The sequence below is a fragment of the Colias croceus genome, chromosome 14 (assembly GCF_905220415.1).
Source record: "Colias croceus chromosome 14, ilColCroc2.1".
In the NCBI taxonomy this organism is placed as follows: Eukaryota; Metazoa; Arthropoda; class Insecta; order Lepidoptera; family Pieridae; genus Colias; species Colias croceus.
The window spans coordinates 2,618,044-2,645,588 of NC_059550.1; the positions used below are offsets into that span (position 1 = coordinate 2,618,044).

At 30.3% G+C, this 27,545-nt stretch overlaps 2 protein-coding genes across 10 annotated transcripts; both read right to left on the reverse strand.

Annotated features, from left to right (window-relative positions):
* Positions 1 to 322: 322 nt before the first annotated feature.
* LOC123697206 (4-coumarate--CoA ligase 1-like) lies at positions 323 to 11,657 on the reverse strand. 9 transcript variants are annotated; one of them, XM_045643634.1, is made up of 9 exons: positions 11,603 to 11,657; positions 9,470 to 9,737; positions 6,569 to 6,779; positions 5,945 to 6,307; positions 5,260 to 5,445; positions 4,311 to 4,432; positions 2,869 to 3,030; positions 1,975 to 2,142; positions 323 to 1,099 (listed from the first exon to the last, which is right to left on the reverse strand). In XM_045643634.1, exons 2-9 carry the CDS (start codon positions 9,674 to 9,676, stop codon positions 809 to 811), a joined length of 1,710 nt encoding a protein of 569 aa, XP_045499590.1. In that variant the 5' UTR covers positions 9,677 to 9,737; positions 11,603 to 11,657; the 3' UTR covers positions 323 to 808. The 9 variants fall into 9 exon arrangements, with proteins under 9 accessions (XP_045499590.1, XP_045499592.1, XP_045499594.1 ...); XM_045643636.1 differs by having other exon boundaries at positions 9,470 to 9,723; positions 11,603 to 11,655; XM_045643638.1 differs by having other exon boundaries at positions 9,470 to 9,685; positions 11,548 to 11,649.
* A 1,934-nt stretch (positions 11,658 to 13,591) lies between these two features.
* Positions 13,592 to 26,673, reverse strand: LOC123697208 (4-coumarate--CoA ligase 2-like). The gene is made up of 9 exons (XM_045643639.1): positions 26,423 to 26,673; positions 19,490 to 19,700; positions 18,665 to 19,027; positions 17,564 to 17,749; positions 16,019 to 16,140; positions 15,370 to 15,540; positions 14,798 to 14,968; positions 14,431 to 14,512; positions 13,592 to 13,956 (listed from the first exon to the last, which is right to left on the reverse strand). The coding sequence occupies exons 1-9, from the start codon at positions 26,615 to 26,617 to the stop codon at positions 13,748 to 13,750; spliced, it is 1,710 nt and encodes a 569-aa protein (XP_045499595.1). The 5' UTR covers positions 26,618 to 26,673; the 3' UTR covers positions 13,592 to 13,747.
* Between the last annotated feature and the right edge of the window lie 872 nt (positions 26,674 to 27,545).

A 27,545-nucleotide genomic window follows, 5' to 3' on the forward strand; every position in this document is an offset into this window, starting at 1 on the left:
AAATCATAATTTCGCAAACGTGAATAAGAAACTTTTTAACATTTCGTTTGTAATAAAAATTGTCGCTCAACGTTGTAAGTCAATTTTAATAAAACATCCCCGTAACTTTCTTATTTCCAAATAATTATCTTAAATATAAGGTTTACATTTGATTCAAAATCTTATAAGTCTATTTTATATCACCATGGAATTAAACAGAAAGTATCCTTTTTTAAGCTATTGCATAGCTCTTCTATCGCGGGCCTTGCGCGAGCGCGGGGAATCGAGAAATTCCGTAACGAAAAAACCTCACGCTCCCCACTCCGCCGGGCGGAGGTGAGGCTTGAAGGCATAGCATGCAATAGCTTTACCGCGGAGTGCCGTTTTTTTTTTTGATATATTATACAAAGCCTACTCCCATGGCTCAGAAATAATATTATCTGAATAAGGTATCTACATCAAAGATTGGGGGTAGAGACTAGACGAGTAAAACAAAAATTTTAAATGAAAGTATTGCCATAAAACAAAATCAAATAGTTTACAACAATTTTGAAAATAATATGAATACTTTTAAAGAACAAAAAAATCGGCAAGATTCGAAAGTCAATAATTTATTGGCTTTAGTTATTTCTCAAATATTTTCAAGCATTTCAATGCTGTAAAACAAATAATTAAAATTCACATTTTCAGACACGCACTTGATCACTTCTCTTAGCAGCCTGTTTGTCTATTATGAACAAAATAGTCTATACTTATTACTTACCAACATAATAATGACAACCCTTTTCCCAATTCAACCAGAACTCAAACATTACCCAAAAATTTAAACCTAACAATACTTAGCTTTCAAATCCTTCTTAAGTATCTTCCCCGCGGCAGATTTCGGTATACTATCAACAAATACAACATCATCTATATGTTTAAATGCCGCGACTTTTTCGTTAACAAAATTACAAATATCTTTAACATCATTATTAGCGTTATCTTTAATAACTACAAATGCTTTGGGAGTCTCTCCTTTAGTTGGATGTGGAACTCCGATTACTGCAGCATCCTTGACAGAAGGATGGCCTCTTAAAAGTGCTTCTAATTCCGCCGGTGGTACTTGGAAGCCTTTTACCTGGGAAATATTAAGTTAGAAATTATAGATTTTTTAACGGATTTAAAACGAGATTTATTCATACCTATTATCGTGAATCATTATAATCTCCTTGTGACCACGCTCGCTATGTTCGAAACGTCGGGTTAATGATATCATAAATAAATCGCGTTTAAAATATGTTAAAATGTCTATACCTCAATAGTATTAGTTACAATATCATCTAAATGATGTATTGTACACTTTAAATTTCATTTTTATTGATTTCAAAATCGTTAACAATGTTATATGTAGAAATATTGTTGTTGTATCCCAACTGTTCTACTACAAAATAATATTATTTAAGGAAGTAATTAGAAAGTTTCATTATAACGTGTAGTAATAATTATCGAATTATACGTGATAATAATACTTGGAACATTCATATTTAATGCTATATTTTAATTCCATAATTCTATAGAATAAAAATACAAATTAAAAATATAATAAATATAAAAGTACAAATTATTATAATAAAGTCTTTAATTTTTAATTTATTATGCACCACTGTCCACCATACTCAGCATGTGTCCTAGTCGATTGGGTTGCCTGGCAGAGATCGCTGTCAGCGATAAGGCCGCCCTCTGTACATTGTTAATTAAGTTATTATGTGTTTTAATTTGTCCTATATGGTGTACAATAAAGAATTTTTCATTCATTCATTCATTCATTCATTCATTCATTCATTCATTCATTCATTCAATAAATAGCAATTTAATACTTTAAAATGCTATTTGTACTTTCAAGTTTCAACCATTCAAATGAAATTAAATAACTTTATTTGCTATCCCTACTTTAACTAAATCCTTAACCTTTCCAATTTTACAAAACTGCCTCTAATCATTTAATATTCTTACCTTTATAAGTTCTTTAATCCGATCAACAATTTTAACAACTCCATTTTCATCAGCGACCGCCATATCTCCAGTTAGGAACCAACCGTCAGCAAACGCTTCTGAATTGGCTTTAGGATTGTTCCTATATCCTTTCATTACTTGTGGACCTTTTACTAGAAGTTCACCAGTCTGGAATTTATTTAGTTCTGGTTATATTTTAGTTCTAAGATCTTTTGTGTTGATAGCAAATTTTACAATGAGATGAAATCGTCAATAATCTGATTCAATTTATACACTGATGCAAAAATAATACTTTTAATAACATTTTTGAAGTGAAAACTTCTTTAGCGGCGCGGCGTTGGGTATAAAATCTTAAACTGGCGTCAGGACACGTGGCCTGATCGAAAAAGCGTAAACGGATTTTTTTTTAGTCCTTATATTCCATGCGTAAGACGGATACCATTCCAAAATATCAAACATGCTGAACGTTAATATTCAAGTTTTCACTTCGGCCGGCACTCCCGGAGTGCAACCCGTCTTTTTTTTATATTTGAATTGTTCGGTTGCATAACTAATACAGTTTTATATATTAGTTACTAGGTCAGCAATTTGCTTTTAGATAACAACATCATTACGTAATGTTTGGTAATACACATTTATTATTGAACTTGGGAAGAACAGATACAATGGCGATGACTTCGAAAAGGTGAGTTACACACACAAAAAAAAAATTACGAATTGTGATACTATTTACAACAAATATTAACGTCATTAATCAGAGGACCCTTATAAATAATTATAAACCTATCTATTAGTATAATTGTAAGCCATGTTAGAAATTTTAAGCCTTTTTATCATTCCTACATTAACTCCGAATTCAATACACATCTATCCATTACCAGATTTAATATTTACCTGACCAGGTCCCAAAGGCTTCCCATCAGTACCAACTATCTTCACTTGAGTACTAGGCACGGGAGGACCAACAGCGCTATAGTCCTCCGAGTCTATAGGCGCTACACACACTACAGGAGACGTTTCTGTTAAACCATAGCCTTGGTTGAATCGGATTTTACGCTGGAATTATTAAGTCTAGATTTAATCACATAATATATACAAATAAATTATTATTATATAAGTCTTGAAATAATATGGCTCTTTATTAGAACATAGATTTTTTGCAGTTTCATCATGGTCTGTTTTAAGTTTGTGTTTATTTTTACGCAACTACAGCTGTTCTTACCGGCTTTTTTAATATAGAGATTTTAAACGCTTCTACAAGTGGTCTTGGTGATTGAAAAGAAAATGAAACAAAGAATTATCAAATTGCATTTTAACGATAGTTAGTACCTTAGTAGGTACATATTAGTTACATTTATTTAAGAAACGTGTTCTTCATTCTATTTCCATGTTGTATAGATTTTCCTATTAGATAAAACAGTAGGATGTAATTCCCCGATATCATCTAATTTATTCACATTATTGCATTTTAATGAATCAAATTACGCTCATTGAGAGATACCTACTTGAGTCATAGCGGCTATCATAATTTTAAAAGGATCATAATATAGTTACGTTCGTCAATAATGTTATTGTTGACATGGTTCATTTGCACGATCCAAAATTAGATAGATACTAAACAGTATTTGATGATATTATATATTATTCGAATTATAATAAACTCGATTAAACCTTACAATTATTTTGTTTATAAAATCTGAAACTGTTATTTTGTCAATAAATATCGGGTTTACAATTTTAAGAACATGTCCAGTTTAGGTATATTTTGTTAAACGAACGAGAAGAAGACAGAACCAGAAAACGAGCTATAATTTTATGAATTTTTAGTACTACGACTATTGCGTTAAAGTACGTACAACATAATATTATAACAAGTGATAACTGCGTTTAAAACCACCGACTTCAAACTTGCACTTGCAACATTTACAAATACAGACAAAAATGCTCATAAAATAAAAACTACTGGGCCTATCCGAATAAAATTTTTATGGGACCAATTATTCGACACCATCCCGCATCGAACAAAAAAAAAGAATTACGTAAATCGGTTCCGAAACCTCGGAGTAATCGGTGTACATACATAAAAAAAAATACCGGCCGAATTGATAACCTCCTCCTTTTTTTAAGTCGGTTAATAATATACTATTCGTAGAAATAGCAGGGGTTTTATAGAATCTATATTTTCAATTTCTATTCTATGGCTTTCCCATAAATTTTTTTTATGAATTGATTAAAATCATACCTTAACTTTAAAGTACCTAGTTTACGATCTTATATATGTAATTTCTACTCTATTACGTTCTAAATAACGTTAATATTCCAATAACTATATTTACCTGAACTTTACTCAAAAACCGTTCAGCATCAGACGGCGCCATTGGAGCCGCGCCGTTTATCACCATTTGTAAGTGACGATATGTTTTTGGTGAGGCTGCAGGGTGAGATGCCATGAGCAGTACTGAAAATTTGGTCCAAAACGATAAATAAATAATAATTAACATTTGAGTTTCAAAGAATATTCAAGGCGGGATTCGAACCCGCGTCTCTCGCCTATTGATTTCGTGATCGAATTTTTCTATTCTTTAGAAATTTATCATTTATAAAGAATTTGAATGCTATAAACTAAATATCAAATTAAATTAATTTAGATTTTAGGGTAAGGGTGTTAAAAAGATTAAATAATTTCTTAGTCTGTATAAGTATGTATAGTTGTCATTGATGAAAACACATCAAATGACTGAATAAATCATATCTTGTAAAATAAATGACTCTTATAATAAGCCTCTGGCTTAATATTTACTATTAATAGTTTTTAAACATAATATAAATTGAAAAGTCGTTACTATTTATAGGACACGAACTGTGCGAATCCTATCTCACAATTACCTACATAAAAAAAATTGCATTAATATTTAATACGTGCTAAACATAAATATTTTTAAAAATGATAATATAATCTTATTAGAAGTTCTATGTGAATAAAACACGCACATCATTGTTTGCAAATGTCCGTTGCAAAAAATAGCAGACAGATAAAATGAGAATGCTTCATGCATATTAAATAATACTGTATTAAAACGTGATTAACACTGCCTTTAAGCAGTATTGCTAAAGCAATATTGTTTTATTATTTATATTTTATTTGTATTTTAACATAAAATATCGATGATGCAAGAAGAGTCTAATCAAATTGCTAAAATTGTTTTCATGCAAAATCTTAAACAACTTATTTGGATGAAAAAAGTGCATAGCTAAGCTAAAAAGTCAATTAGCTATATTACATACCTAGAGGTGGTGCAACAAACACCAAATTAGTTTTATATTTCTCCAAGGCGTTCATAAAATGGTCTGGGTTCATTTTGGGCAACGTCACCAATTTGATACCATGCGACATTTTGTGAAACATCAACACTGTGGCTGCGTAAATGTGGAAGAATGGCAGCACTGACATTACTGAGTCTTGGTGTGTAGCTGAAAATTTATTTTATAACATTAATACTTAACGATGAACCGGAACATACACAGCCGTAAGAAATTAAAGAGAGTAAAAGTAATTTTAATAATACCCAAGGTGTCTTTATTAATTAGTCTGAAAATTCTACATTATTTAACAGAATTTAAACAATTTATTGAGATATTGTGCATTTCATAGGAATAGATAATGCGGAAGACTGAATAACAAAACTACTTGTTAATTAGGTACACATCAAGAACATTTTTACACGGTCGTATTTTAATTAAAATGTGTGAGGTTATCTTAATTGTCTTACTTAATAGTCAAAATATATGAAGCCTAATTAAATTCGAAAGTAATTTTGGAGTTAGATTATATCCTCTATCTATTTTGAAATATGTACATTACATGTAATTTCCTTTCACAAAAACAATATGCAATTTCCACAACTTGCCAAATATTTTTAATAATTAAGGGTTACACAATTCTATTTAGATATTATAGATTAAATCTTACCTGTAGTTTCATTGTATAATTGAATTTTCGGCTCGTTAATTTGTTCGCAATTTGCTGTTATGTTCTTACTGGTCAATTCAACGCCTTTCGGTAATCCAGTTGTACCACTTGAATATGGCAGAAAGCAAATATCATTAGGTGACCTTCTTACTTCTTTCAAACAAGATGTATCTACATGAACATCTTCGCTGAGGTCATTAAATGCTATAGTACCTTCTGGAATGGATTCTCCATTCGTCTTTACAACAATAAGTGGTATTTCTATTTTGGCCAGGGCAAATGCATTTTTTATTACTCCTACTAATTCTGGTAATGTTACTATGGCTTTAGTTTCGGACATTTGGAGCAAACGGTGGACTTCATCTGGAAAAGATTTCTTTTTTAACACCTTCTATTTGCAATATTTTTAAAAGCGACCTTTGAAATGTAGTCTTAATGACCTTTACCACAGTGTGTATGATACGTTATTGTCTAAAATAACGAACGAACGAGTACAGTATTATAAATTTTGCGAAATAAATTGTAACTTCTAGTCATAATTAAGGCAATAAGGAAGTAACGTGTCGTTTTTATAAAAAAAATGCTATGATAATTGTATTTTAAAGGTCATAGGTATATACTTACTTGCAGTATAAATCGGATTTATGGTAGTGATAACACCTCCAGCCTGTAATATGCCCAGAGATACAAGGGGGTAGTCTGGCACGTTAGGTAACATAATCGCAACGGTATCTCCATCTCTGATTTTCAACTTTTTTCTTATATTTGCAGCAAAGGCGTTGGACAGTTTGAATGCTTGTTCGTAGGTGTATCCTCGGCCTGTGATGGCACATACCTGGAATTAGCATTTTAGATTAAATTGGTGTATCTCTGGCCTTACAAATTACGGTTTGAATTACTTATTTTTCAGTATCACTTTTACATTATAATTTATTGCTCTGTCTGTAATTACGGCATTCATATTCATGATCATCGTTGTAAAAGGCAGCTCTGTAACAAAAGGCATTGTCTTCTAGGCTATCGATAATACTAATTGTGAAGTCGTCCTGTCTACTAGAACTACAAGTAGATAGTCAATTAAATATATGATTTGGTCTGAGGATACGACACAGGTGAAATAAAATAATCTGTGTTTTCCATAATGGTATGTATGGTCAGGAATCCATGTCAATATTTAGATTCCCTTTATAAGTAAGTAGTTTGCAGTGCTAGAATTGCGTGCAAACCTGTTAATTTTATTTCGTAATCTAACCAAGATTAAGCGAGATCTTTATAAAATATCACATTTTAATGATATTTTTAGATAGCATAAATATTTTTATTATTGTCTACTTTATCTAATCTGTCTTTCTTATTACACAAATATCATAAATATAACTTTTCCATTTATAGATAATAACCACAATGAAGTAACCAAAATAATAATTACAACATATTAAAATTCTCTAAAGAGCCTCCGCGTATTGGACCTATGTCCCCACGTAAGCTTTCCAAAAGGACAGGATTTTCTCGTGAATTATGGGGAGAAACATAATAATATAAATAAACTAGCTTACTGCCCGCGGCTTCGCCCGCTTTCTCTTAAACGATTTGAGATTTAAACTACCCTATCTCTCAAGTTGGTTCGAACTGCACATGGTGTGTGAATTTTATTATAATCGGTTAAGTGGTTTAGGAGTCCATTGAGGACAAACATTGTGACACGAGATTTATATATAATATGAAGATAAAAGGTTCCTACAATAATTGAGTGCTGTCGGTTGGAATGCATGGCTAGTTATAAATTATAATTCCTCATATGTATTTATGTGGCAAATAGAAATAGTAGTTTGTCGAAAAGAAGATGAATTATTTTCCTCAAAACATACGTGACTCTTATGTGTGTCAAAATATTCGATTCTCATTAAAAACTCGTTAACTTCGATCATTAATTGCGACTTTTAATTTTTTGTTTTGTTTTAATTATAAAGCTCATTAAGCATTGACGTATAAAACTGATATATTATAAATATTTACATTTTAAATGGTAATAATTAGACAATATTGTGGTTTAAAAAATGAATTTAGTAATAAAGTCTTATTGCCACATTTTCACACTTATGCCATATTGGTCACACAAGGCGCAGAATTCCTGAAGCAGAATTTTAAGTAATTTTACACGGTATTTTTTCTTTAAGATGATAAAGATAAAGATGAAATAATGTTGGTATAATCAATTCAATTTCTTGCAACTAAATTAAACAAGTGCAATGTCACTTAAAGGACAGCATTACATCCAGACAGATATTAGATATTAGATGTATAAAAACTGTGCAAATAAAATTATCTCTGCTTTAGCCTGTAATTTAAAAAAAAATCTTTAATTTTATTTTTATCAACCTATGCGTAAGTTTCTGTAATGAATTAAAGAAAAAGCGAGTTGAGTAAATAATTTTTTAAACTATCAGCCGATTTGTACAACGAAGCAGCATTAATTACATTTTACTCTATATGCTGTTTGTTTAGTATTAAATTTAATTCAATTGTTCCTGATATTCTAACATACAATAAATTAATATTTTTATCGGAAAGTATAAAGACGTTAGACACGAATCATCATGAGACTTGGCTCGATTTCCACTGATAGGTAATCTAAAATCACTCTTAAATCTTTATAGACGTTGTTCTATCATCTTTATTGTAACTTTACAATTTTTTAAGATACCAAAATAATACGTTACTGTAATAGTGTACCTAACAATTATTTTCTACAAGGATGAGGAATATTAAATATGCCCATTTAAAATCTTAGATAGATACCTATAAGTTTTCCTACCTCTGCATCTGTTGTCGAGAAGTTTATTTTGGTTTACAAAGGAAGTCACCGAAATTACATTTTATATTAGTTACCTTTTTTTACAGGTAGCATTGTACCTCGCAGTAGATTTTTATTCAATACATAATATAATTATTTAAATAAAATTGTACTATCAAAACATAATTGGATCGTGAATATACAAGGTCATTGAGAATATTCATAACGGAAAAACTTGTCCAAAACAAAGGAAGGCTATGTTATGAATCATAATAATATTATGTTTCTTCTAGTAAAAGACTCTATTATTTTTTTCATTTAAATTAAATTGCACTAGTAGAGTCTTAGAGTAGAGTCATGCTCACATAAAAATTGGAGAGTCTGATCTGATCTGATCAAATTTGGAAATATTTCTTGCAAGCTTCTTTTCTTGTAAGTATATCTACCAAAAATTGAAAAGATTAAAATGAAAATTTAAGAAAATTTATGTGTCCGCGTCGGTACGAAGTTCAGTTGATATAATATTATCTATAACTAACGTCTTTTTTTCATAACAAGGTACATTTCTTAATAAAATTCAGTTATGTATATTTGATGTCCTTAAAAATTTAATAGACTATGGAGAAACTCATGGCTCGACCAATTGAATCGTCTAAAGCTAATTCGGATAAGTCTCTAATGTGTTTAAAATATATATGTCAATTCTTTGGAACATTAAAATAAATACTTACAGACAATGTCCTTTCGGGCCATCTTTCCAAATTCTGCCACACGTACTCATACAAGGTACAATTAGGTACCTGTATAGCCTTAAAAGGTGATTTAATTATTCCATCATTAGTCCAAACACTATTCTGCCTCACATACATGACAGAGCATTTTGAACTCTTATGGTATTTAATTAAAGTCCTTTGTACAGTGCGTAGAACCTTCTCCATGTCGCACGTCTTGATTTGAAGAGAATATGTTTATTACTGAATATTATCTGCTCAAAACAAACTATAAGGTGATAAATTAATTGATAAATGTGTTACTTAGGCACTTATGTTTTTCCTATCAATAACAAAATAAGACCATAAAATGTACACTAATATAGTATCGTAAATCTTCAAGACTAGGCCATTATGTAATTATTATTTATCTATGTGTCTAGCTGAAGAGCGATGAATAACTGCTGTAAAAATACATTCATAATCTGGTTAATTACTGACGTCGCTTCTTTTTTTCACTTATTTATTTGTATAATTTTGAAAAATATAAAGAAACTAGCGAACCCGGCGAACTCCGTTTCGCTACCTTATGTTTATATATACCACCTTCACAGTTTAAACACCAAACGAAATGTTACATAAGGCGCTGTATGTGAAACATGATTTTACCGGTTTTCCCGCTTTTCTGTTGAAATGTTTACTGAATTTTCTTTGCTACAAACCTCACGAAGCCAGAGACCTTTCCAACGAATGCAAATCCGTGGAAATCGGTTCGTGCGTTCTAGAGTTATAGCGTCAGGAAGGAAATCCCGACTTATTTTTATATAGTAGACTATATTTTTCTGTTTTCGAAGGTGTTTCAGCGAGCGCAATTACAATCAGTCAATCTTTTTTTTTCTATCGCATATCTATTAATTTCTTATCATAGATTCTACGCTATCTATCTATCTTTCTACGATTCATATTCTAATCTATTTTATAATGAACAAAATCAAACTATTATATTTATAATTTTTTTATCTGTTTTCTATTTACCATGATTTTATCGTACACTCCAAAGCCGCAAAAATTGAAGATCGATGCCCATTTTACGAATAAAATTACCATAAACATATTTTCTTTAAAAACGTTACTTGAGTATAAACAGGCGGATACACATGGTTTCTGAATAATATTAAATATTTATAGGCTTATCTCATTTAATACCACAAAACGTGAAAATGACGTAAATCTTGTTCATAAAATTAAAATTGTTATTACGTTTATGACATGGTGGTTTTAAGTTTCCGTTACTTCATCAGTTTTTAAGCTAGGTATATCAATAGATAATTTTAGATTGAAATTTTGTTAAAATTAAGAATACTCTATAGTCTACTATATTATCTACTGTAAGAATAGTTTCTACTATAATATCTATAAGTACTCTATTTGCCTATTTATTCTGTGCAACTGGACTCTAGGTGTGTGGATCTGACTCGCTCTTAACCGGCTTTTGTTATTTAATAATATAACAAGCTGTTGTTTACGTCCTATTAACAAAGGTGGCCTTGGATATTCGCAAATAATGATACATAATGTAAACACTAAGCTTCATCACAATACAGCTTGTGAAATAACATTAAAGCTATTTTTGGATTTCAAGGATTATCACTTTATATTTGCTGGTCAATGTTTATCTTGTTTAATTGTCATTATAAAAGCTTTAATTATGAACATATTTTCAGCAAAAAAATAATCCAAACATGGACTTTTTCATAAAATAATAGGTACTTAAACAGGCCTTCCTCTTCCTTCATCTTAAAATTCTCTAGACGATTTCAATTGACTCACGTAAAAGTACAACTAAGAACAAATTTATTTTTGTGGACATTGCTTTAAGTACCCAAAAAATTGACAATACACCGGAAAATTTCAACAACAACAAGTTACAAGACAGTTTAACGGTCAATCGTGACTATTAAAAATTAATCGACTTGATTCCGATTAACTACTTATAACGCATAGACAGACACACATTAACTTGCCTAAAAATGTTCATACTAGAATCCACATTGCACTATCGTGGCACTATCCTATAAAATCCATAGAGCATCCTATACCTTTATACCTAACTGTAATAAAAACAAAACATAAACAATAACAAAAGTTCTATACACTTGATCAAGGTTGTCTCCTTTTACCACGCGTGTGAACGCGCCCGATACCGGTATTATACTGAATACTGATGCTAAATGCTACTAGCATTGAATATAAACATATACATATTAATGCATACGAAGCAGTGTATTTTTGTGCAACAGTCAAGTGCAATTTGTTTACAAAAATAAATGGATCAACTGAATAAAATTTAGCGAGTGCTTCCTCGTTCGTTGACCTATAATCCTCAATGATTGGCGGAGAGCAATATTTCACAGGAAACCAGAGATGATAATGGGATATTTTGGATGTCCCATTAACTCTAATTTATTGTGATTTTACCAGTGCCAACCCTCTCAAATAAGGACTCTTTCAAATACTGAAAGTTGATTATCTTAGGTACTTTAAAAATCAGCTCCTCTTAAAGATAATAGAGGGACTCTATGGACTCTACTATTACTAAACTGTTTCCCGTCTGTATCCTGAGATTATCTTTAAAACCATACCACCATCCCTATGTATCCTGAGATTATCTTTAAAACCATACAACGGATCTTTAAGCGGTTCTTTTTAAATAGACAGAGTGGTTCAAGAGACAGATTTTTATATGTTGTTTTAGACATCGCGAGTGAAACCGCTGGTGGAAAGTAATATATAATGTTTAAATCACACGCCTATAAAATCTAAACACTCACATATGCAATATACTATACATATACATGCACAGATAATATAATTTACAAGGTATTACGTATTGCGGTCATATTGGTTTAAACATTCATGCAGTTCTACTATTGACCTACGATAAGGCAATGAGTCGGTTTGCGTTTTTATAAATATTTATTTAAACTTTATCTTATTGGAATAAGGTTGAAATTTGAACGATGCAATTGCGATTTCAAATAATGTTCATTCTAAATATTGAATGAAACCGACCTCATCACATAAAATCAAGAGGAAAATGTTGACAAATACATTTTTTTTCAAATAAGGTGTTTGTTCTCTGTTCGAACTCAAACTAAACTCAACTACACTTCAACAGCAAATCATCTCTAGTAGATACTTTCTTCCAAAATATACTACTGCTAAAATTGTTTAATATTATATTTTACAAATATTGCAGAAGAACTTTCACTCTTTTAAACTCCGGAAAAAAGAAGGAGGGTTAGTTTTAACTTTTAACCGTACGCAATCTATCCAATTTTCTTAATTTTTTGTATAAATTCAAATAAAATAATCTCAAATAAAAACATGAAACTTACACAATCAAACACTCATTATTGAATTCTGAACTGAATTAAAAAAAAAAAACATTAAGTATTAAAACAAAATTTTGGTAAGAATTAAGAGAAACCCAATCATGTTTCTTTTTAATTTTATCGAAGGAAATCAATCAGAAAGTATGCTGTACTTTCAGTATTAAGTACTTCATAATACAGAAAATAACTGATTTAGAATGGCTGTGTTCTAGTAAATTAATAGATTTGTTTTTGATTCAGTATACCATCTCTATTATTTTTACTAGGCGCAAGAAAATCTATTTAATAAAATAATTACTCTAATGTCTATATTGTACGTGTTTCTCGTTTCAGTATCTTTTTTCTTATATAAGCTACTTGGTAGATAAAAAATAAAATAAAATTGAAAACAAAAATTTATTTTCCAAATTGTAAGTAAGTACCTATTATAGTATATAAAATTGGATTCAACCTGATAATAATAATTTTGATAGTCAACATTATATATTATATCATTAAAATGTTCACATGTATAAAAAAAAAGAAATTTGAGAAGATTCGAACATGACTTGACAAGAAAAAAATAAGAAACTTTTGTAAATGTTTTTTTAAACAAAAAATACATCAAAATAATTAAATACTACTCAATAAAGCACATCACCAACATTTCAAATTTCAATCTAATAAAAGTGTTTGATAGGACGGATTTATTAACCTTTCAAAATTTTAATAGCAAAAACACCAAGCTAAAAATTTGTAATAGAATTTTCCCATTATTTTATAAATATAAACTCTCGTAACTGACTTCTCAAGTCATAATAGAATAAAAAATACGAAAAATATATTTCATTTCTTAAACATTTCTAAAGTGATTTCATCCAAGCATTTGATTCAGTCTCTTTTATGAAACTTATATATTATTTCACTAAGCGTACATTTTCTTCAAATCCTTCCTTAAAATCTTTCCTGTACTAGTTTTAGGTATTTCATTTACGAAAACAACTTCTTCTATTTTCTTGAATGAGGCCACTTGGTTCGCGACAAAGTCTTGGAGTTCCTCAGGGGTCGCGCTGAGACCATTTTTCTTTATAATAAATGCTTTTGGTACTTCGCCGTGGAATTCGTGGGGTACTCCTAGAATGTAAGAAAGCAAATGTAAGAAGAATGTTTATTATGACCCATGGCTGTCCCACTGCTGAGCAAAGGCCTCTCTTCCCTCAATCCATTTCTCATTGTATGTATTTAAAAATATTTTAAACAACCAAATATTTTTATAAAGTGTATAGTATGCATATTACTACGTATTTTTTAAAATATACATTACAAAAACTAAACATTTGACTTTTCAAATATTAACTACATGTATCTGCTAAATACAATCAATTAATAATACTCATCCAATATCAATTTCTAATATTGCTTGAAAATAATTTTAGCACCATTACATTCATTAACCGATAAAATTTTTGTTTTGTGAAATTTAAAAAAAACCAATAGGTACAGTTTTAACCTAGTTTTCTTGTAGAGTACTTTTATTACTAGGTCTCGTTTTAAATACCTTACCAATAACAGGGTACATTAAGTTTTATGTTGTACTAAATTCCTTACCAATAACAGCAGCATCCTGAACGGCTGGATGCGATCGGAGCAAACTTTCCAATTCCGCTGGTGCTACTTGCATTCCTTTAACCTGAAATAAATTAGTACCATATATTGTTGCATTCCACTTTTTTTCCTTAATAAATTAATTGAACAATACAACTTTTAAATATCAAGAATTGAATTAAAAGAAAAAATATATATTAAAAGGCATTTTTCATAATCGGTCGGTTTTACCAATTTCTTATAATTGTTCCAAATATACTTTTCAACTCATTTATTATTTAGCAAAACAGAACCTATCCAAACTACCATAACAATAATTGATGTACTTTTTTATCTTTTTAAGTATTCACATAATTATACCAAAACAAACCTTAATAAGTTCCTTAATCCTATCAGTCACGTACAATCCGACATCAGGCTTATAATACCCAAGGTCTCCAGTTTTGAAGAAACCATCTTCAGTAATTGATTCTTTAGTTGCTTTCTCGTTTTTGTGGTAACCTTTCATTAGTGTTGGTGATCTTACTAACAATTCTCCCGACTGAAAATTAGATATGGGAATTCGTCATAGAAGTTTTATTTCTCTAAGTTAAGCTCATTAAACAAATAATTAAAAACCTATCGACAACATGACAAGAATTCATTTATTTCAGATCCCCATGTTTTAATATTAGCAAGATAAAAAATTCAATCATGATACGGGATTCAAACCCATTATACATTTTAACAATCTTTTTACTCTTTCGATTCTATAGAATAATCAATTTAAAGACTAAGTAATTTGAAGAAATACAATTTCACTTACATAAGAATTGATATAATAGGTATGCATAAAAATTGTACCTATGTATTTGGAAAATAATATTCGTAAGACTCTTGAACATAACTTTATGATTTTTATAATATCTTTATCTATTATAAATTGCATTTATTAATACTTACTTCACCAATAGGCACATCATTTCCAGTAACTGGATCAACAAACTTCAATTCAACATTAACCATCGGTTCGCCACACGACGCATAGTCTTCTATCTTTGTGTCTATAAATGTGGTAGTTGTTAGCGAACACGTTTCTGTTGCTCCGAAACCTTGTCCAAACGCTAGGTTTGACTGAAAATTGTTAGTTTTAAGTATAATAATTATTATTGAATAACGATTAATGTTTAAAATAAATGTTAATGTTTTTTAATTAATTTTTGATGTTTTTAATTAAATTAAAAAATCAAAATGTTGACGGTACTTTTTTTATTTTCCTCGCAAAAATTAAGGTAGATTTCAAGAAAATAAATTGGAGAAATGAATTCTCTTATCATTGTGTTAGAATTGAAATACAAGTTAGTAAATATTTATTTTCTTTAAAAATACTACTTATGTCAAGTTTTAAAACAGCTATGGAACAAGCGACTTCATAGGATTTGAACCTTTTATGCCTTACAAGACTTGAGTCCATTTTATCCTCTACTGATACAGTACTGTCGTACATTATAATATTCCCTTTATTACAGTGTCTATTAACTAATGATTATTCTATACTATGATTATTTTATGTATTATAGCTATTCAATTCTTTTACTGTTTCTATACTCACTTTACTCTTTTCCAGGATAGCATCAGCATCAGACGCCGCTAGCGGTGCGGCTCCACATATAATTCTACGAACGTTTGTGAAATGTTCTGCTTTTACATCGGGATGTTTTCCTAGCAGTATTACTGAAAAATAATTTATATTTTAAAGTTACTCCAAGGTTTTTAATTACTATGACATTATCATTTTTTTGCAATCAGATGATAATCACTTGATTTATGGTATGATTATTAACATTGAAAGGGTATGCAATTCTTATCAAATCCTCCGATAATATGAAGAATTTGGAATAACGTCAACATTCTTAAAATTATTGTTATGCAATAGAAAGCTTTTGGTAGACTTTATCATCTTTCCAAAGAGTATTCTATCTACATATAATGTCTAAGTAATGTACCACTAGCTTTACGCCCGCGGCTTCACCCGCGTTTTAAATGACGATACTATAGAACTACTACAGACTATAGAACCAATTTAGGCTTCAACAGCGTCATTGCTAGAGGTTGTCGGGACCTTAATAGATTATTTAATAGTACAAAAGTTGACATCAACTTTCTTAGTTTGTTTGCATATAAAAACGTTTTGCATAAAAATTATACTGATTAGAATAATGTTTTCTAATTAGAATTTATACTACGATTAGAAACTATAATTTGATACAACTCAAAAATGCATATTGTATTTGCCTGTAATTGGATCTACGTCTTGCTATGCATGCTAATTATGTCACATACTCAAAATCTTCTAATATATAAAAATCAATGCCACTTTTCGTTGTAATTCCATAACTCGAGAACGGCTGAACCGATTTCGATAATTCTTTTTTTATTATATTCCTTGAAGTACGAGGATGGTTCTTATGTAGAGAAAACGTTAATATGTACCACGGGCGAAGCCGGGGCGGACCGCTAGTATATTATAAATGTAAGATGTACATCTGTTGGCAAATCAAATAAATAAAATAAAATAAAAATTAACAATAATGACGGTCATAATATATTTTAGAAGTGAAACTTCTTTAGGCGCATTGGGAGTAAAATTTCAAGGTCGCGTCATGGCAATACCGTCACGTCATGGAGTAAGGCGACGATTTTGGTATCTTTGAATCTTGCTAATGAAGTTTCAATTCTGACACGTGTGCTCGGCACACACGCTCTTTTTAATTTGTTGTTTCTTTTTATATATTTTTGAAGTGAAACTTCTTTATCGGGGTTGGAAAAAAATTTTGTGTAACATTTTTTCGTTACGCGTGACATTTTCCGTTACGCGCCATCTTTTTCTTATCCCTATAGCGACGAGCGTTTTAAGTTAACTTTTGAACTACCGCACGAGCGGAACAAGCGAGGCGAGCGAGAAGCGGCAGTGGCCGGTATAAATATTCAAATAGGTAGCGAGGAGCGAAGCGACGAGCGTGTTAGGCTAACTTATTTCTGTAATATTGTATATATAGTAAATTATTTTTTGAAAAATAAGGTCATAAAGAAGTTTCACTTCTTACGTGTGTACTCTAGTACACGCACACATTTTTTTAAATGTTTTTTTACTCACCAATAGGCGGAACCACATACAAAAGATGTGGTTTATCGTTCTTCAGAACATCAAAGAAGGTAGTTGCAGAAAATCGGGGCATCGTGACCAATTGGCAGCCCTTGGTTATATGCCCTATTAATGTTACCACTAGCCCATAGATGTGGAAGAATGGCAGGATACAGGGCACTATGTCTTGATAATTTGCTGTAAATATACATACGTATACGACATATAAGTAAATAAAATTATGAAGGCCGAATTTAATATACTTAAATATATTTTATAAAAATTGCCAACAAACTACCGAAATAAAAGAAAAACTAAAAATTATCACCATTTTTCACAAATCTATTTTTAAAAAGGAAATAATAGATTACATAGGTGCCTATAATATAAAATGTAGAATTGAGTCATGAAATCCAAATATTCAGATATTTCGTAAAACAAGCAGAAACATTAGTTTTTCTTTTTCGTAATAAAATCTACTCGACTTCTTTAATACGTTAAAAATAGAAAATTATTTATAAAACGAACCGTACAAGAAATGATGTAAGTAATCATTTAAGTATAGACCTAAACCAGTAATTATTAACTCCGAGGTACCTAAGTTACTTAAAAACTTGTTGTAGTAACTGGGTCTCGATAGTTACATTGTAGAGTTGTATAATTTGCTATCCGTATTATAACATCTATACTTAGTAGATTTAACAGTTTAACAGATTCAATTGAATGACGGTATTAATCAACATACTTATTATGAAAAAAATAAACTGCAGTTGGCAAAATTTAACCACTCTCTAGTAAAATTCTTCTTTCTTTATACTTAATTCTCCTGATAAGTTATTTTTTATATGTACATTTGTGTGTTGATTTCTGGTGCATTGATTATTTTATTCATTTTAAACTTACATTGCGAATAAACTACATGATTACTGTATTTAATTCTTTCTACATTTTTTTTCGTATTTTGTAATTTCAAAAGTAATTTTTAATTCAAAATTAATGTAAAAAGTACTAACATTTTTTTTTTTATGTATCGATTAAAATTTCCAATTATTTACTATGTAGCAATCAAAACACTAACACTAGGTACTCAATAACTACTCAAGAATCACTTACCATCAGCCATCAACGCGAAATCATTAGGCTTTTGGCTCATCAAAGTACTACTGGCTAGTAAATTCCCATGCGTTATATCAACTCCTTTGGGAAGACCTGTTGTTCCACTAGAAAACGGTATAAAAGCAACATCATCTTTCTTCCTCTCAATTTTTTCCAACATAACATAATCAGCCTCTCCATTTTCAGCGATTTCAGAAAATCTTATAGCTCCATCTGGTAAGGTTTTGTTTGGTTTGTCTAATAGAACAATTTTAGCTTGACTTTTAGCACTTTGTAGACCTTTTCTAAGGTTTTCGTAACATTCGGATATTGTGACCACCACTTTTGGATTTGTTGTCGCCACTTGATGGCCTATCTCCACTGGAATTATAATAATCAAACTTTATTAATAATTATTTTTCATTCAAGATAAATAAAATATTTTACAATAAAATATTAAAAAAAATATTATTTACGTAAGTAATTGCAAGTTATAAACCTTGATAATTATTTTTAATTGTTTTGAAATTCACGTTTTTATGAGATATTTTTTACACATTCAATCTATTTTTATCAATGTCATTTAAAACGCAAAAAAGTATTCTATTATACTTATGTAAATTCATTTTTCAGTAAAATGTCTCACGTTTTTCATGTTCACAAGTAAATAATATAGGTATCATCAATATTTTTTGTTATAAATACATAATTAATTTCCTTTTTGCTTCTATTACATGTGTGTATATTTGCTAGTCAATTGGTTCTTCGAGTATCAGATTACCGGTTATATTGAAAAACTGCAAACTACCTTTTCAGCGCTAAAGGATATTAAACAATTCTTACTTTCTTTATAAATAGGGTTTATTGTAGTCACAATACATCCCGCCTGTAGCGATCCAAAAGCAACTACAGGAAACTCTGGGCAATTAGGTAACATTACTGCTACAACATCGTTTGCTTGTAACCCTAATTTCTTCCGAAGGGATGTCGCGAATACTGCTGTATACTTCCATAACTCTGCAAACGTGTAGGTCTTCTTTGTTTCTGCACATTTCTGAAATAGATTAGATAAGGATATTTATGGCTACACTTCACTTGGTATCAATATTCTAGCATAATACTATAGGTATGATGACTATAGCACTTGTGGTGCAGTGGTGAGGACCTCGGACATCAAATCGATAAGTCAGAGGTTCGAGTACAGGCGAATATGCTGGAAATAAAGTGATTGTTCAATTGTTGATAACATAACCACTACTCAAAACCGTGAGGAATAAAGACATCGTGAGGAAACCGACACGTCGAAGAATCAAAAATTTCGAATACATTTATCATCTGCCAACCCGCACTAGACCATGGTGGTGAATTACAGCCTGAACCCTCCCTGTAGAGGCAACATAATGAGATATATGATGATGAAATCATTAACTCTCCACAATTCGTTTTATTTCTAAGAAATTGTCAAGCAATTTCTTATTTAAGAAGATGTGTATTGCATGTCGTAGGTACGTCTTTATGCATTTCCACTTTAGTTCCTTGCAATTTTCAGCAATTTGGTAAATTGTACTCACTAAAGATTGTTTACTTAAGTGTGTAGACATAACAATAATCACGCTAAGGTCGTCTAATGTCGATATAATTACTGAGATTGCATCGTAATTCATTTATCATTCATAGATATTGGCAAATTCTCTTCAATCACTATTGTATCTGACTTCGTGTAAACTCATTATTTCGTTATGATTATTATAACTACCTTATTATATTTGTAACTATTGCTCCATAACGAACTGAAAAAAAATATCACAAGTATAGTTACTCATCTTTCAATGGCAATATAATGAAGGAAATCAATTAAAAAGGTTAAATAGCAGTTGTAGAAGAATATAAATTTTTATTTCATGTTAAGGCTTCTCTGTGATCGTCTAAATAATACTTACAAAGTAGGTATGCAAAAAGTCAATTGTTTTAATCGTATTAATTTAATCAAAACATTAACTTGTACACACCTTCATTCGTTTATCTGTCATCAAAACCGCTATCAGTTATGGTATCACCACTAACATATTATAATCTTTAATCTTATTTACTTTATAATGTGCGATTACATTATCTTCTTTTGGGGTATCAAGTCATTTTTTTTAATAATTTTAGAAAAATATTACGATACTATCGCTAGGCCTAATGTCTGAAATTCATTTATTTTCGTTATCTGACATCAGACGCTGATAAAAGTAATTACAGGGTGGTTCTAAATTACGTTGACAAATTTCAAAATAATAAATTTCAAAAATGGGACATGCTGCGTTGCTTTTGTTTTTTAATTATTATTTTCACATGTTTTGGCGCCAATTTAACGTTATTTGTGAAGAGAATAAATTTAAAATTAGTCATTTTTTACTGTGTCTGCTCAACGAGGTGAAATAATATCCTTATATGAGGCTGGTAAGCGGCAGTGCGAGGTAGTGCGACTTCTCGGTATCAGTCAGCAGTTATTTTCTTCTGCTTTTAAACGCTTCGATGTGCTTGGCCATCTTGGTGACCGTCTGGGAAGAGGCAGAAAAATAACTGTGAGGACGCCTAGGCTTCGTCATATCGTCAAACAAAGATTGACCCGCAATTCACTTGCCAAGGTAAGAAAAATGACTCGAGACTTAGTTGTTCGTCATTCAACGTTACAACGAGTTGTTAAAAATGAGCTCAAGTTAACAGCATACAAGCTGCGAAAAGCACAGCAGTTGGATGATAAAGATAAAAAAATACGCCTTGAAAGATGTCGCTTACTGAATGCGCGCTCCGCTGGTGAATCGTGGAAAAATATTTTTTTCACAGATGGAATTTTTTTCAAATTCAGCAGTCTCATAACCGCCAAAATGATGGAGTTTACTCTTCTAGTCACCGTGGAACCACAGCAATTATCCCCCTTCGGCAAAAACCGGATTCAGTCATGTTTGGCGTGGCATTTGCTCAACAGGCAAAAATCCTCTCGTTTTCGTAAAAAAAGGTGTGAAAGTGAATCCAAAAATATACCGATGCGATATTTTGGAGAGTGTAGTTCTTCCTTGGAGCCAGCAGCACTTCGGTGACCAACCGTGGACTTTTCAACAGGACTCTGCTTCATCTCACAGGGCCTCAAATGTGCAGTAGTGATGTATGGACCATTTCCCAGAGTTCATAAGTTCCAAGGAATGGCCTCCATTTTAACCAGATCTTAATCAAATGGATTTCAGCGTATGATCAATTCTAGAGGCGAGGGCCTGTGCAACTTCACACAGAAGTTAAGACGCGCTGAAGACAACACTCACTTGTGAGTGGGGCAAAATATCTGAAGAGGAGGTACGGAAAATCGTCGAAATTTTCAGAAAACGTTTAAGCCTTTGTATTAAGGCTAAAGGTGGTTATTTTGAAAATAAATAGATATTTACATTAAAATAATTCTGTATTTTTATTATTTAGTAGTCATCGTTATACTGTGTAAAAGAAAAATAAAATAAATCGTAAAATAAGTTGTCAACGTATTTCAGAGCCACCCTGTAAGTAAAAAAATCACAATGAGGGGCCACAATTTATCATGTAGACCTCATACTATGTACCTATATTTTGCCAAATTTTTTCATGTTATTATTTGAAGTGTGAAGTGAGCTTTATATATTTTACAAAATTGTATGTGTGTATGAAAACTCATTAAACCTTAGAGCATTAAACCTATCTGACAATTATAAAACCTTATCAGTTCGGTATCACAGAAATATTTTGACTCACTGAGTCATTATTCCTTTATCAGTATACATTGCAAAATTATAGCTATCTTCTTTATAGGTACATTATCAAACTAAAAATTCGAGAACTAGGTACTTAGGTAGGTACTTATTATGAATTCCGTGTGCATTCCTACCAAATTCCTACACCAAGTATGGATTCAGGATTTGCAAGGCTGGCAAGATTGCTTCCTAGCACGAAATAGAATGTCCAAAACCATTCACTTAGTTACCAGTTTAAGTGCTACTATATACAAATGAAGATAAAACTACGTCAGTGAAGTTCTCGAAAATTCCACTCCCACTATGTAGTTTTTAAACGGAAATATAATTTAAATATATTTTTATTTAATGTAATTTTAAATTCAACTTCCTACAGAAAATATTACTATTTTATGAAAAATATAATTACGAGAAATAAGTACTTCCATAATTATCTTACAGAGGAGAAGTCAAGGAAAAAAAGTACCCTTAACTTACTCAACCAACTCAACTTATAGCTATGGTAATAACTATCATTGGAAGTTTCAACATAAGTAATATTATATTTAAATTCCCAGTAAGCTATAGATAAATATATGTGTATTGACAGTATTGGTAATAAATATGTGTCAATAGATTACTTTTAATCTCTACATATTAGTTAATACTATAGAGTAAACAGGTAGCCTATACCAAATAATCTGAAAAATTCTCCTCGGCGATTCATGATTTGAATAATTATTTATAGTGATTTAATTTTATGCTAAACGTAAATATTATAATAAACACATCTACATCATGTTAGGTACCTATATTCTAAATAGAGGTTTAACCTCATATTATGCTGATATACAATATTATCGTCTTTTTTAGGTTCGTTCATAGAAAGATCTTAAACAAGGTGACTGTCTAATTCCGTATGCCAATGTGCGTCGTATTATCAAATCTAGGAAATCCTTAAATTATATATTAAATTTAATCTATACATATATTAACAACAGTCATCAGGATCATATTATTGTAAATATGTACATTATTACACACATATTACCAAATACTTCGTGAAATCATCGTCTCTAAAGCCGAGTTCACATAAACGGAAGTATAGGTACAATATGACATAATAGACAAAATCTGCATAACCTCAACCTTGATAGTTTCTGCTCATTTTGTTATTCGGCTTACGCTAAATGACCTCGTCGCCAAATTAGCGTTCCGTACATTATTTATTTTTACCGGTAAATACGATCGTCTCTTGAGAAAACTGTATTTCCTTCTACGAAACGTTATTTTGAAATATGTCTCATTTAATTCTTGTTTTACTAACCTTTAAACTGTTTTAATTAATATATTTGTATTATATTATATTATATTATATTATATTATTTTATATATATATATATATTATATTATATTATTTTTATTATATTATATTATACATATTATGGTACAGATTACTTAGTAATTTATTAACCTATTAGTCTTTATCATTTATGACGGGGAAAATGAGGAGATTATTTCGTTCGTAGTCATTTCATGAATGTAGAGTAGGTAGTAGAGAAATATTAGTTACAGATTTTAAACGTTAAAATTGCTTTTTTATCATTTGGTCGTTACTATTGTATACTATTTATACGGGTGGGGTGGGTGACATTTAATTTCAAAATTTAAGAAGATAGAATATAAAATATTTTGAAACTAGCTGCGCTAGCTAACTCTAGCTATCTATAGATAAGATGCGTAACTTTTTGTTTGAAATCTTTTAAATTGGATAAATATTTCGTCTCATACTTGTCTTATCGAATGTAATAAATATTTAAAGATTTATTACAAAAACGTCTACCTAGATAAGATGAGACAGAATAAAAAGGCCAAAGATCATCAAAGTGCCTCGTTAGATTTCAGGTGACAAACAACAGATTCTATCAACACAAGATATATTTAACCTGATATTGTTTATAATCTTTTTACAAGGCTACAACTAATACGTAAATCTGCTTATCTTATCTGCAAACGTGTGGACTTTGAACAATTATGCCAAAGTCCACATGCAATTAAATTAAAAATATAAAAATAGCCTAGGAATAACACGTTGTTGTAAAGAACGAATCTGAAGGGTGAAATTTTCCATAAGGAAAAAACCATATGGTAATCCACCTTCTGCATAACATAAATAGAACACTATAATTATTATTTTTATATTATTTAAGGCTTTTATATTGTTGAATAAAAGTTTTTCAAAAATTAATGAATTTTCGTAATAAATAATTATCAATTCTTTATGGAACCCACTAAAGATAAAACATTATGATAAGAAATTGATATGTTTCACATCATAGTGTTATAGGGGCGAAAACTAATTAAGTAGGTACCTACCTACGCTTTTGATAACACTAAGTAGGTATTTTTAAATAACTGACTCGGAAGCTACATTCGTGTTAATTTTACGCAAGTAACAGTGACTTAATTTGATTCCAAAATTATCGGTTTATCTAACTATAACTATTTAATATTATATCTAATAAATATTCTTCGATAACAATAAAAAAGTTGTCGATTTTGACACATTTTATTTTATACGAAAACTGTTCAGATTTAAAGATTTCAGACATTTCCCTCATCTTAATGGAATTGAGATTTATAATATTATAACTTTCAAAATAAGTATTTAGAATATCTAGGTACATATTAAATCTCTCAATCAGAAAATCCTACATGCTTGTTTTGCTCATTGCCTTTTTTGCCATGTTGACATTACCTATTTGGATAAAAATTTATTTTTTGAATTAACACCTTTCTGAATATAGTATACACACGTTATAATGTAAAAAAATGTATAGTATGCACACGTTAAAACGTAGGTAATAAATTATATTTCATTTACAATGTAACTATTGTCTTCTGCAATATCACGTAATAATGCCCATAAAATTATTTATAAAGGCAATAAAAACATCGTAATAATTAAGATAGATACATATTTATATACAGGACAAAATATACATAACATGTTTAATACCTAGTACCTACTTCATTCATTATTTAGATATTATGTAGATACATGCTAAAATTATATTAATCAAAGATGTATAAAGAACCAACGAATAAGTGGTAATAATATATTATTATTGTCATAATCATTAGAAATGAGGAAGGGCCATCCAATTGGTGGAAAAACGAGTGTATTATCTCAAGTAAATTATTTACTTGTACAAGGGTCAGTATTGATGTGGTATTGATAATAAATCAGTCCGCACATCTATACGTATTTTTTTATTTTCTATTAAATACTCGCTTTGGACTCTATTTCTTATATTTCATACAACGCTTTGAGAGACTGAGCTGTAAAAGCTAAAAGCTAGTAGGTATGCTATACGAGATGACTTATTGTGTTTCTAACGATGGCAAATCACTTATTGTTCTTTACTTCCTGAATAAATACGCAACTGCCCCAAATATTGGTTATATGTACCTGGTAACAAGGTAAATATTTGGAGATCCTGGTTAAAACTATATTTCTATATCAAATTAGTTCAAAAATAGTTCGTAAAATTTTAAAAATAATAAGCAGGAAATAAGAGAAATATTTAAATTTTCTAGTTTTTATAACACGGAAATAATAAAAAAATTATATACTAAACAAAGTGACGTTTTCGATCCAGTCTCACGAACATTCGCAAAAACCTGCCCTTGCTGCGAAGTTTTTACTATTAGTTAGGTATATTATTTTGTATTGTGTATGTCATTAAGTTTTAAAATCTTATCCACTATCCGCAAACTATAAACATTTTGGACAATGGACATTTTACAGGAGGCCGATTACCTAAGATAATCGGTAGGTATAAACCTGAGTATCTGAAATTGCATAATATTCCTCAAGCTGCAAGCATGACCTGTGACTTATAATATCCCAGTTGAAATATACAACTTTTTTGTAACATCTAAACAAAAACGATGTAGAAATCAATTTGTGTTAGTATTATGTGTATTTTATTTCATGTTTTATAGTTTATTGAAAGTTTATTGTTAGACTTACAAGAGCGATATGGTTGCTATTCCATCGATGAGAATCAATCCAAAGCCGGTCTAAAAATTTCATATCGGGAACTACTACATCAGGAATCGATGATTTGACTATAAATTGTTCATTTTTATTCAATTTCACACTCGCAGACAATTTTCTAACAGATTTCAATTCTTTTATTTCACGTAACAACAATTTTCGCGCCATATTTACAAATTCGCGCGCGCTTTTCTCAACAGCGAATTGTAGACTGAAGGGCTTTGCGAATCGCGAGTCGCGTTTTACGCAAACTTTATAATAGATAATATCTATGTTTATAAAACTGCTAATTTGAGCTGTGCGAAATGAATGAATCCAGAATATTTTTTATTTGTTTTTTAACAAAATACTTTTAATAGTGAAGGTGGAGCATTTATATTTCATTTATATATGCACTTAATCAATATAATATTTTATTTTTGTATAATTATTATCTTACACATAATAAGGCCAATCCTATCCATGCGACTTTTATATTAGTGTTTTCGAAGTATTTGAGCAAAAAATATGTTTAATCTGCAATATAAAAATAATTAAGTATCTATTAGTAGATTCATATTTTACGCACAACACTCAAACAACCTTTCAACTGCATTTAGTACAAATTAAGTCAGGTATCTATAAAAAAGGTATCTATTACCTATTATAGATTTGATACCTTGCATATAGGTAATAGGTAAGTACCTACTTAGTTTTGAAGCGAAACGCTATGTACGGACATCAATTTTTGCTATGTAAGTATGTACGGACGGAAATAATAGATCATTTCACTGAGTTTAAACCACCTTTAGATGTTATTAATAATCGAAGGACTGATCTTTAATAAGTACATTATAGAAATTAAAGACTTTTTAACGGATTTTAAACGCGATTTAATCATTATATTATTTTCCCGACGTTTCGAACACTTTACAGCGAGCGTGGTCACGGGGAGACTCAGTCTCCCGAGCGAGTGTTCGAAACGTCGGGAAAATAATATAATGATTAAATCGCGTTTAAAATCCGTTAAAAAGTCTTTAATTTCTAAATGTATAATACTCGCGTAAAATCCAACCCTAGAAAATACTAAGTACATTATATTATTATTATGTTTCTA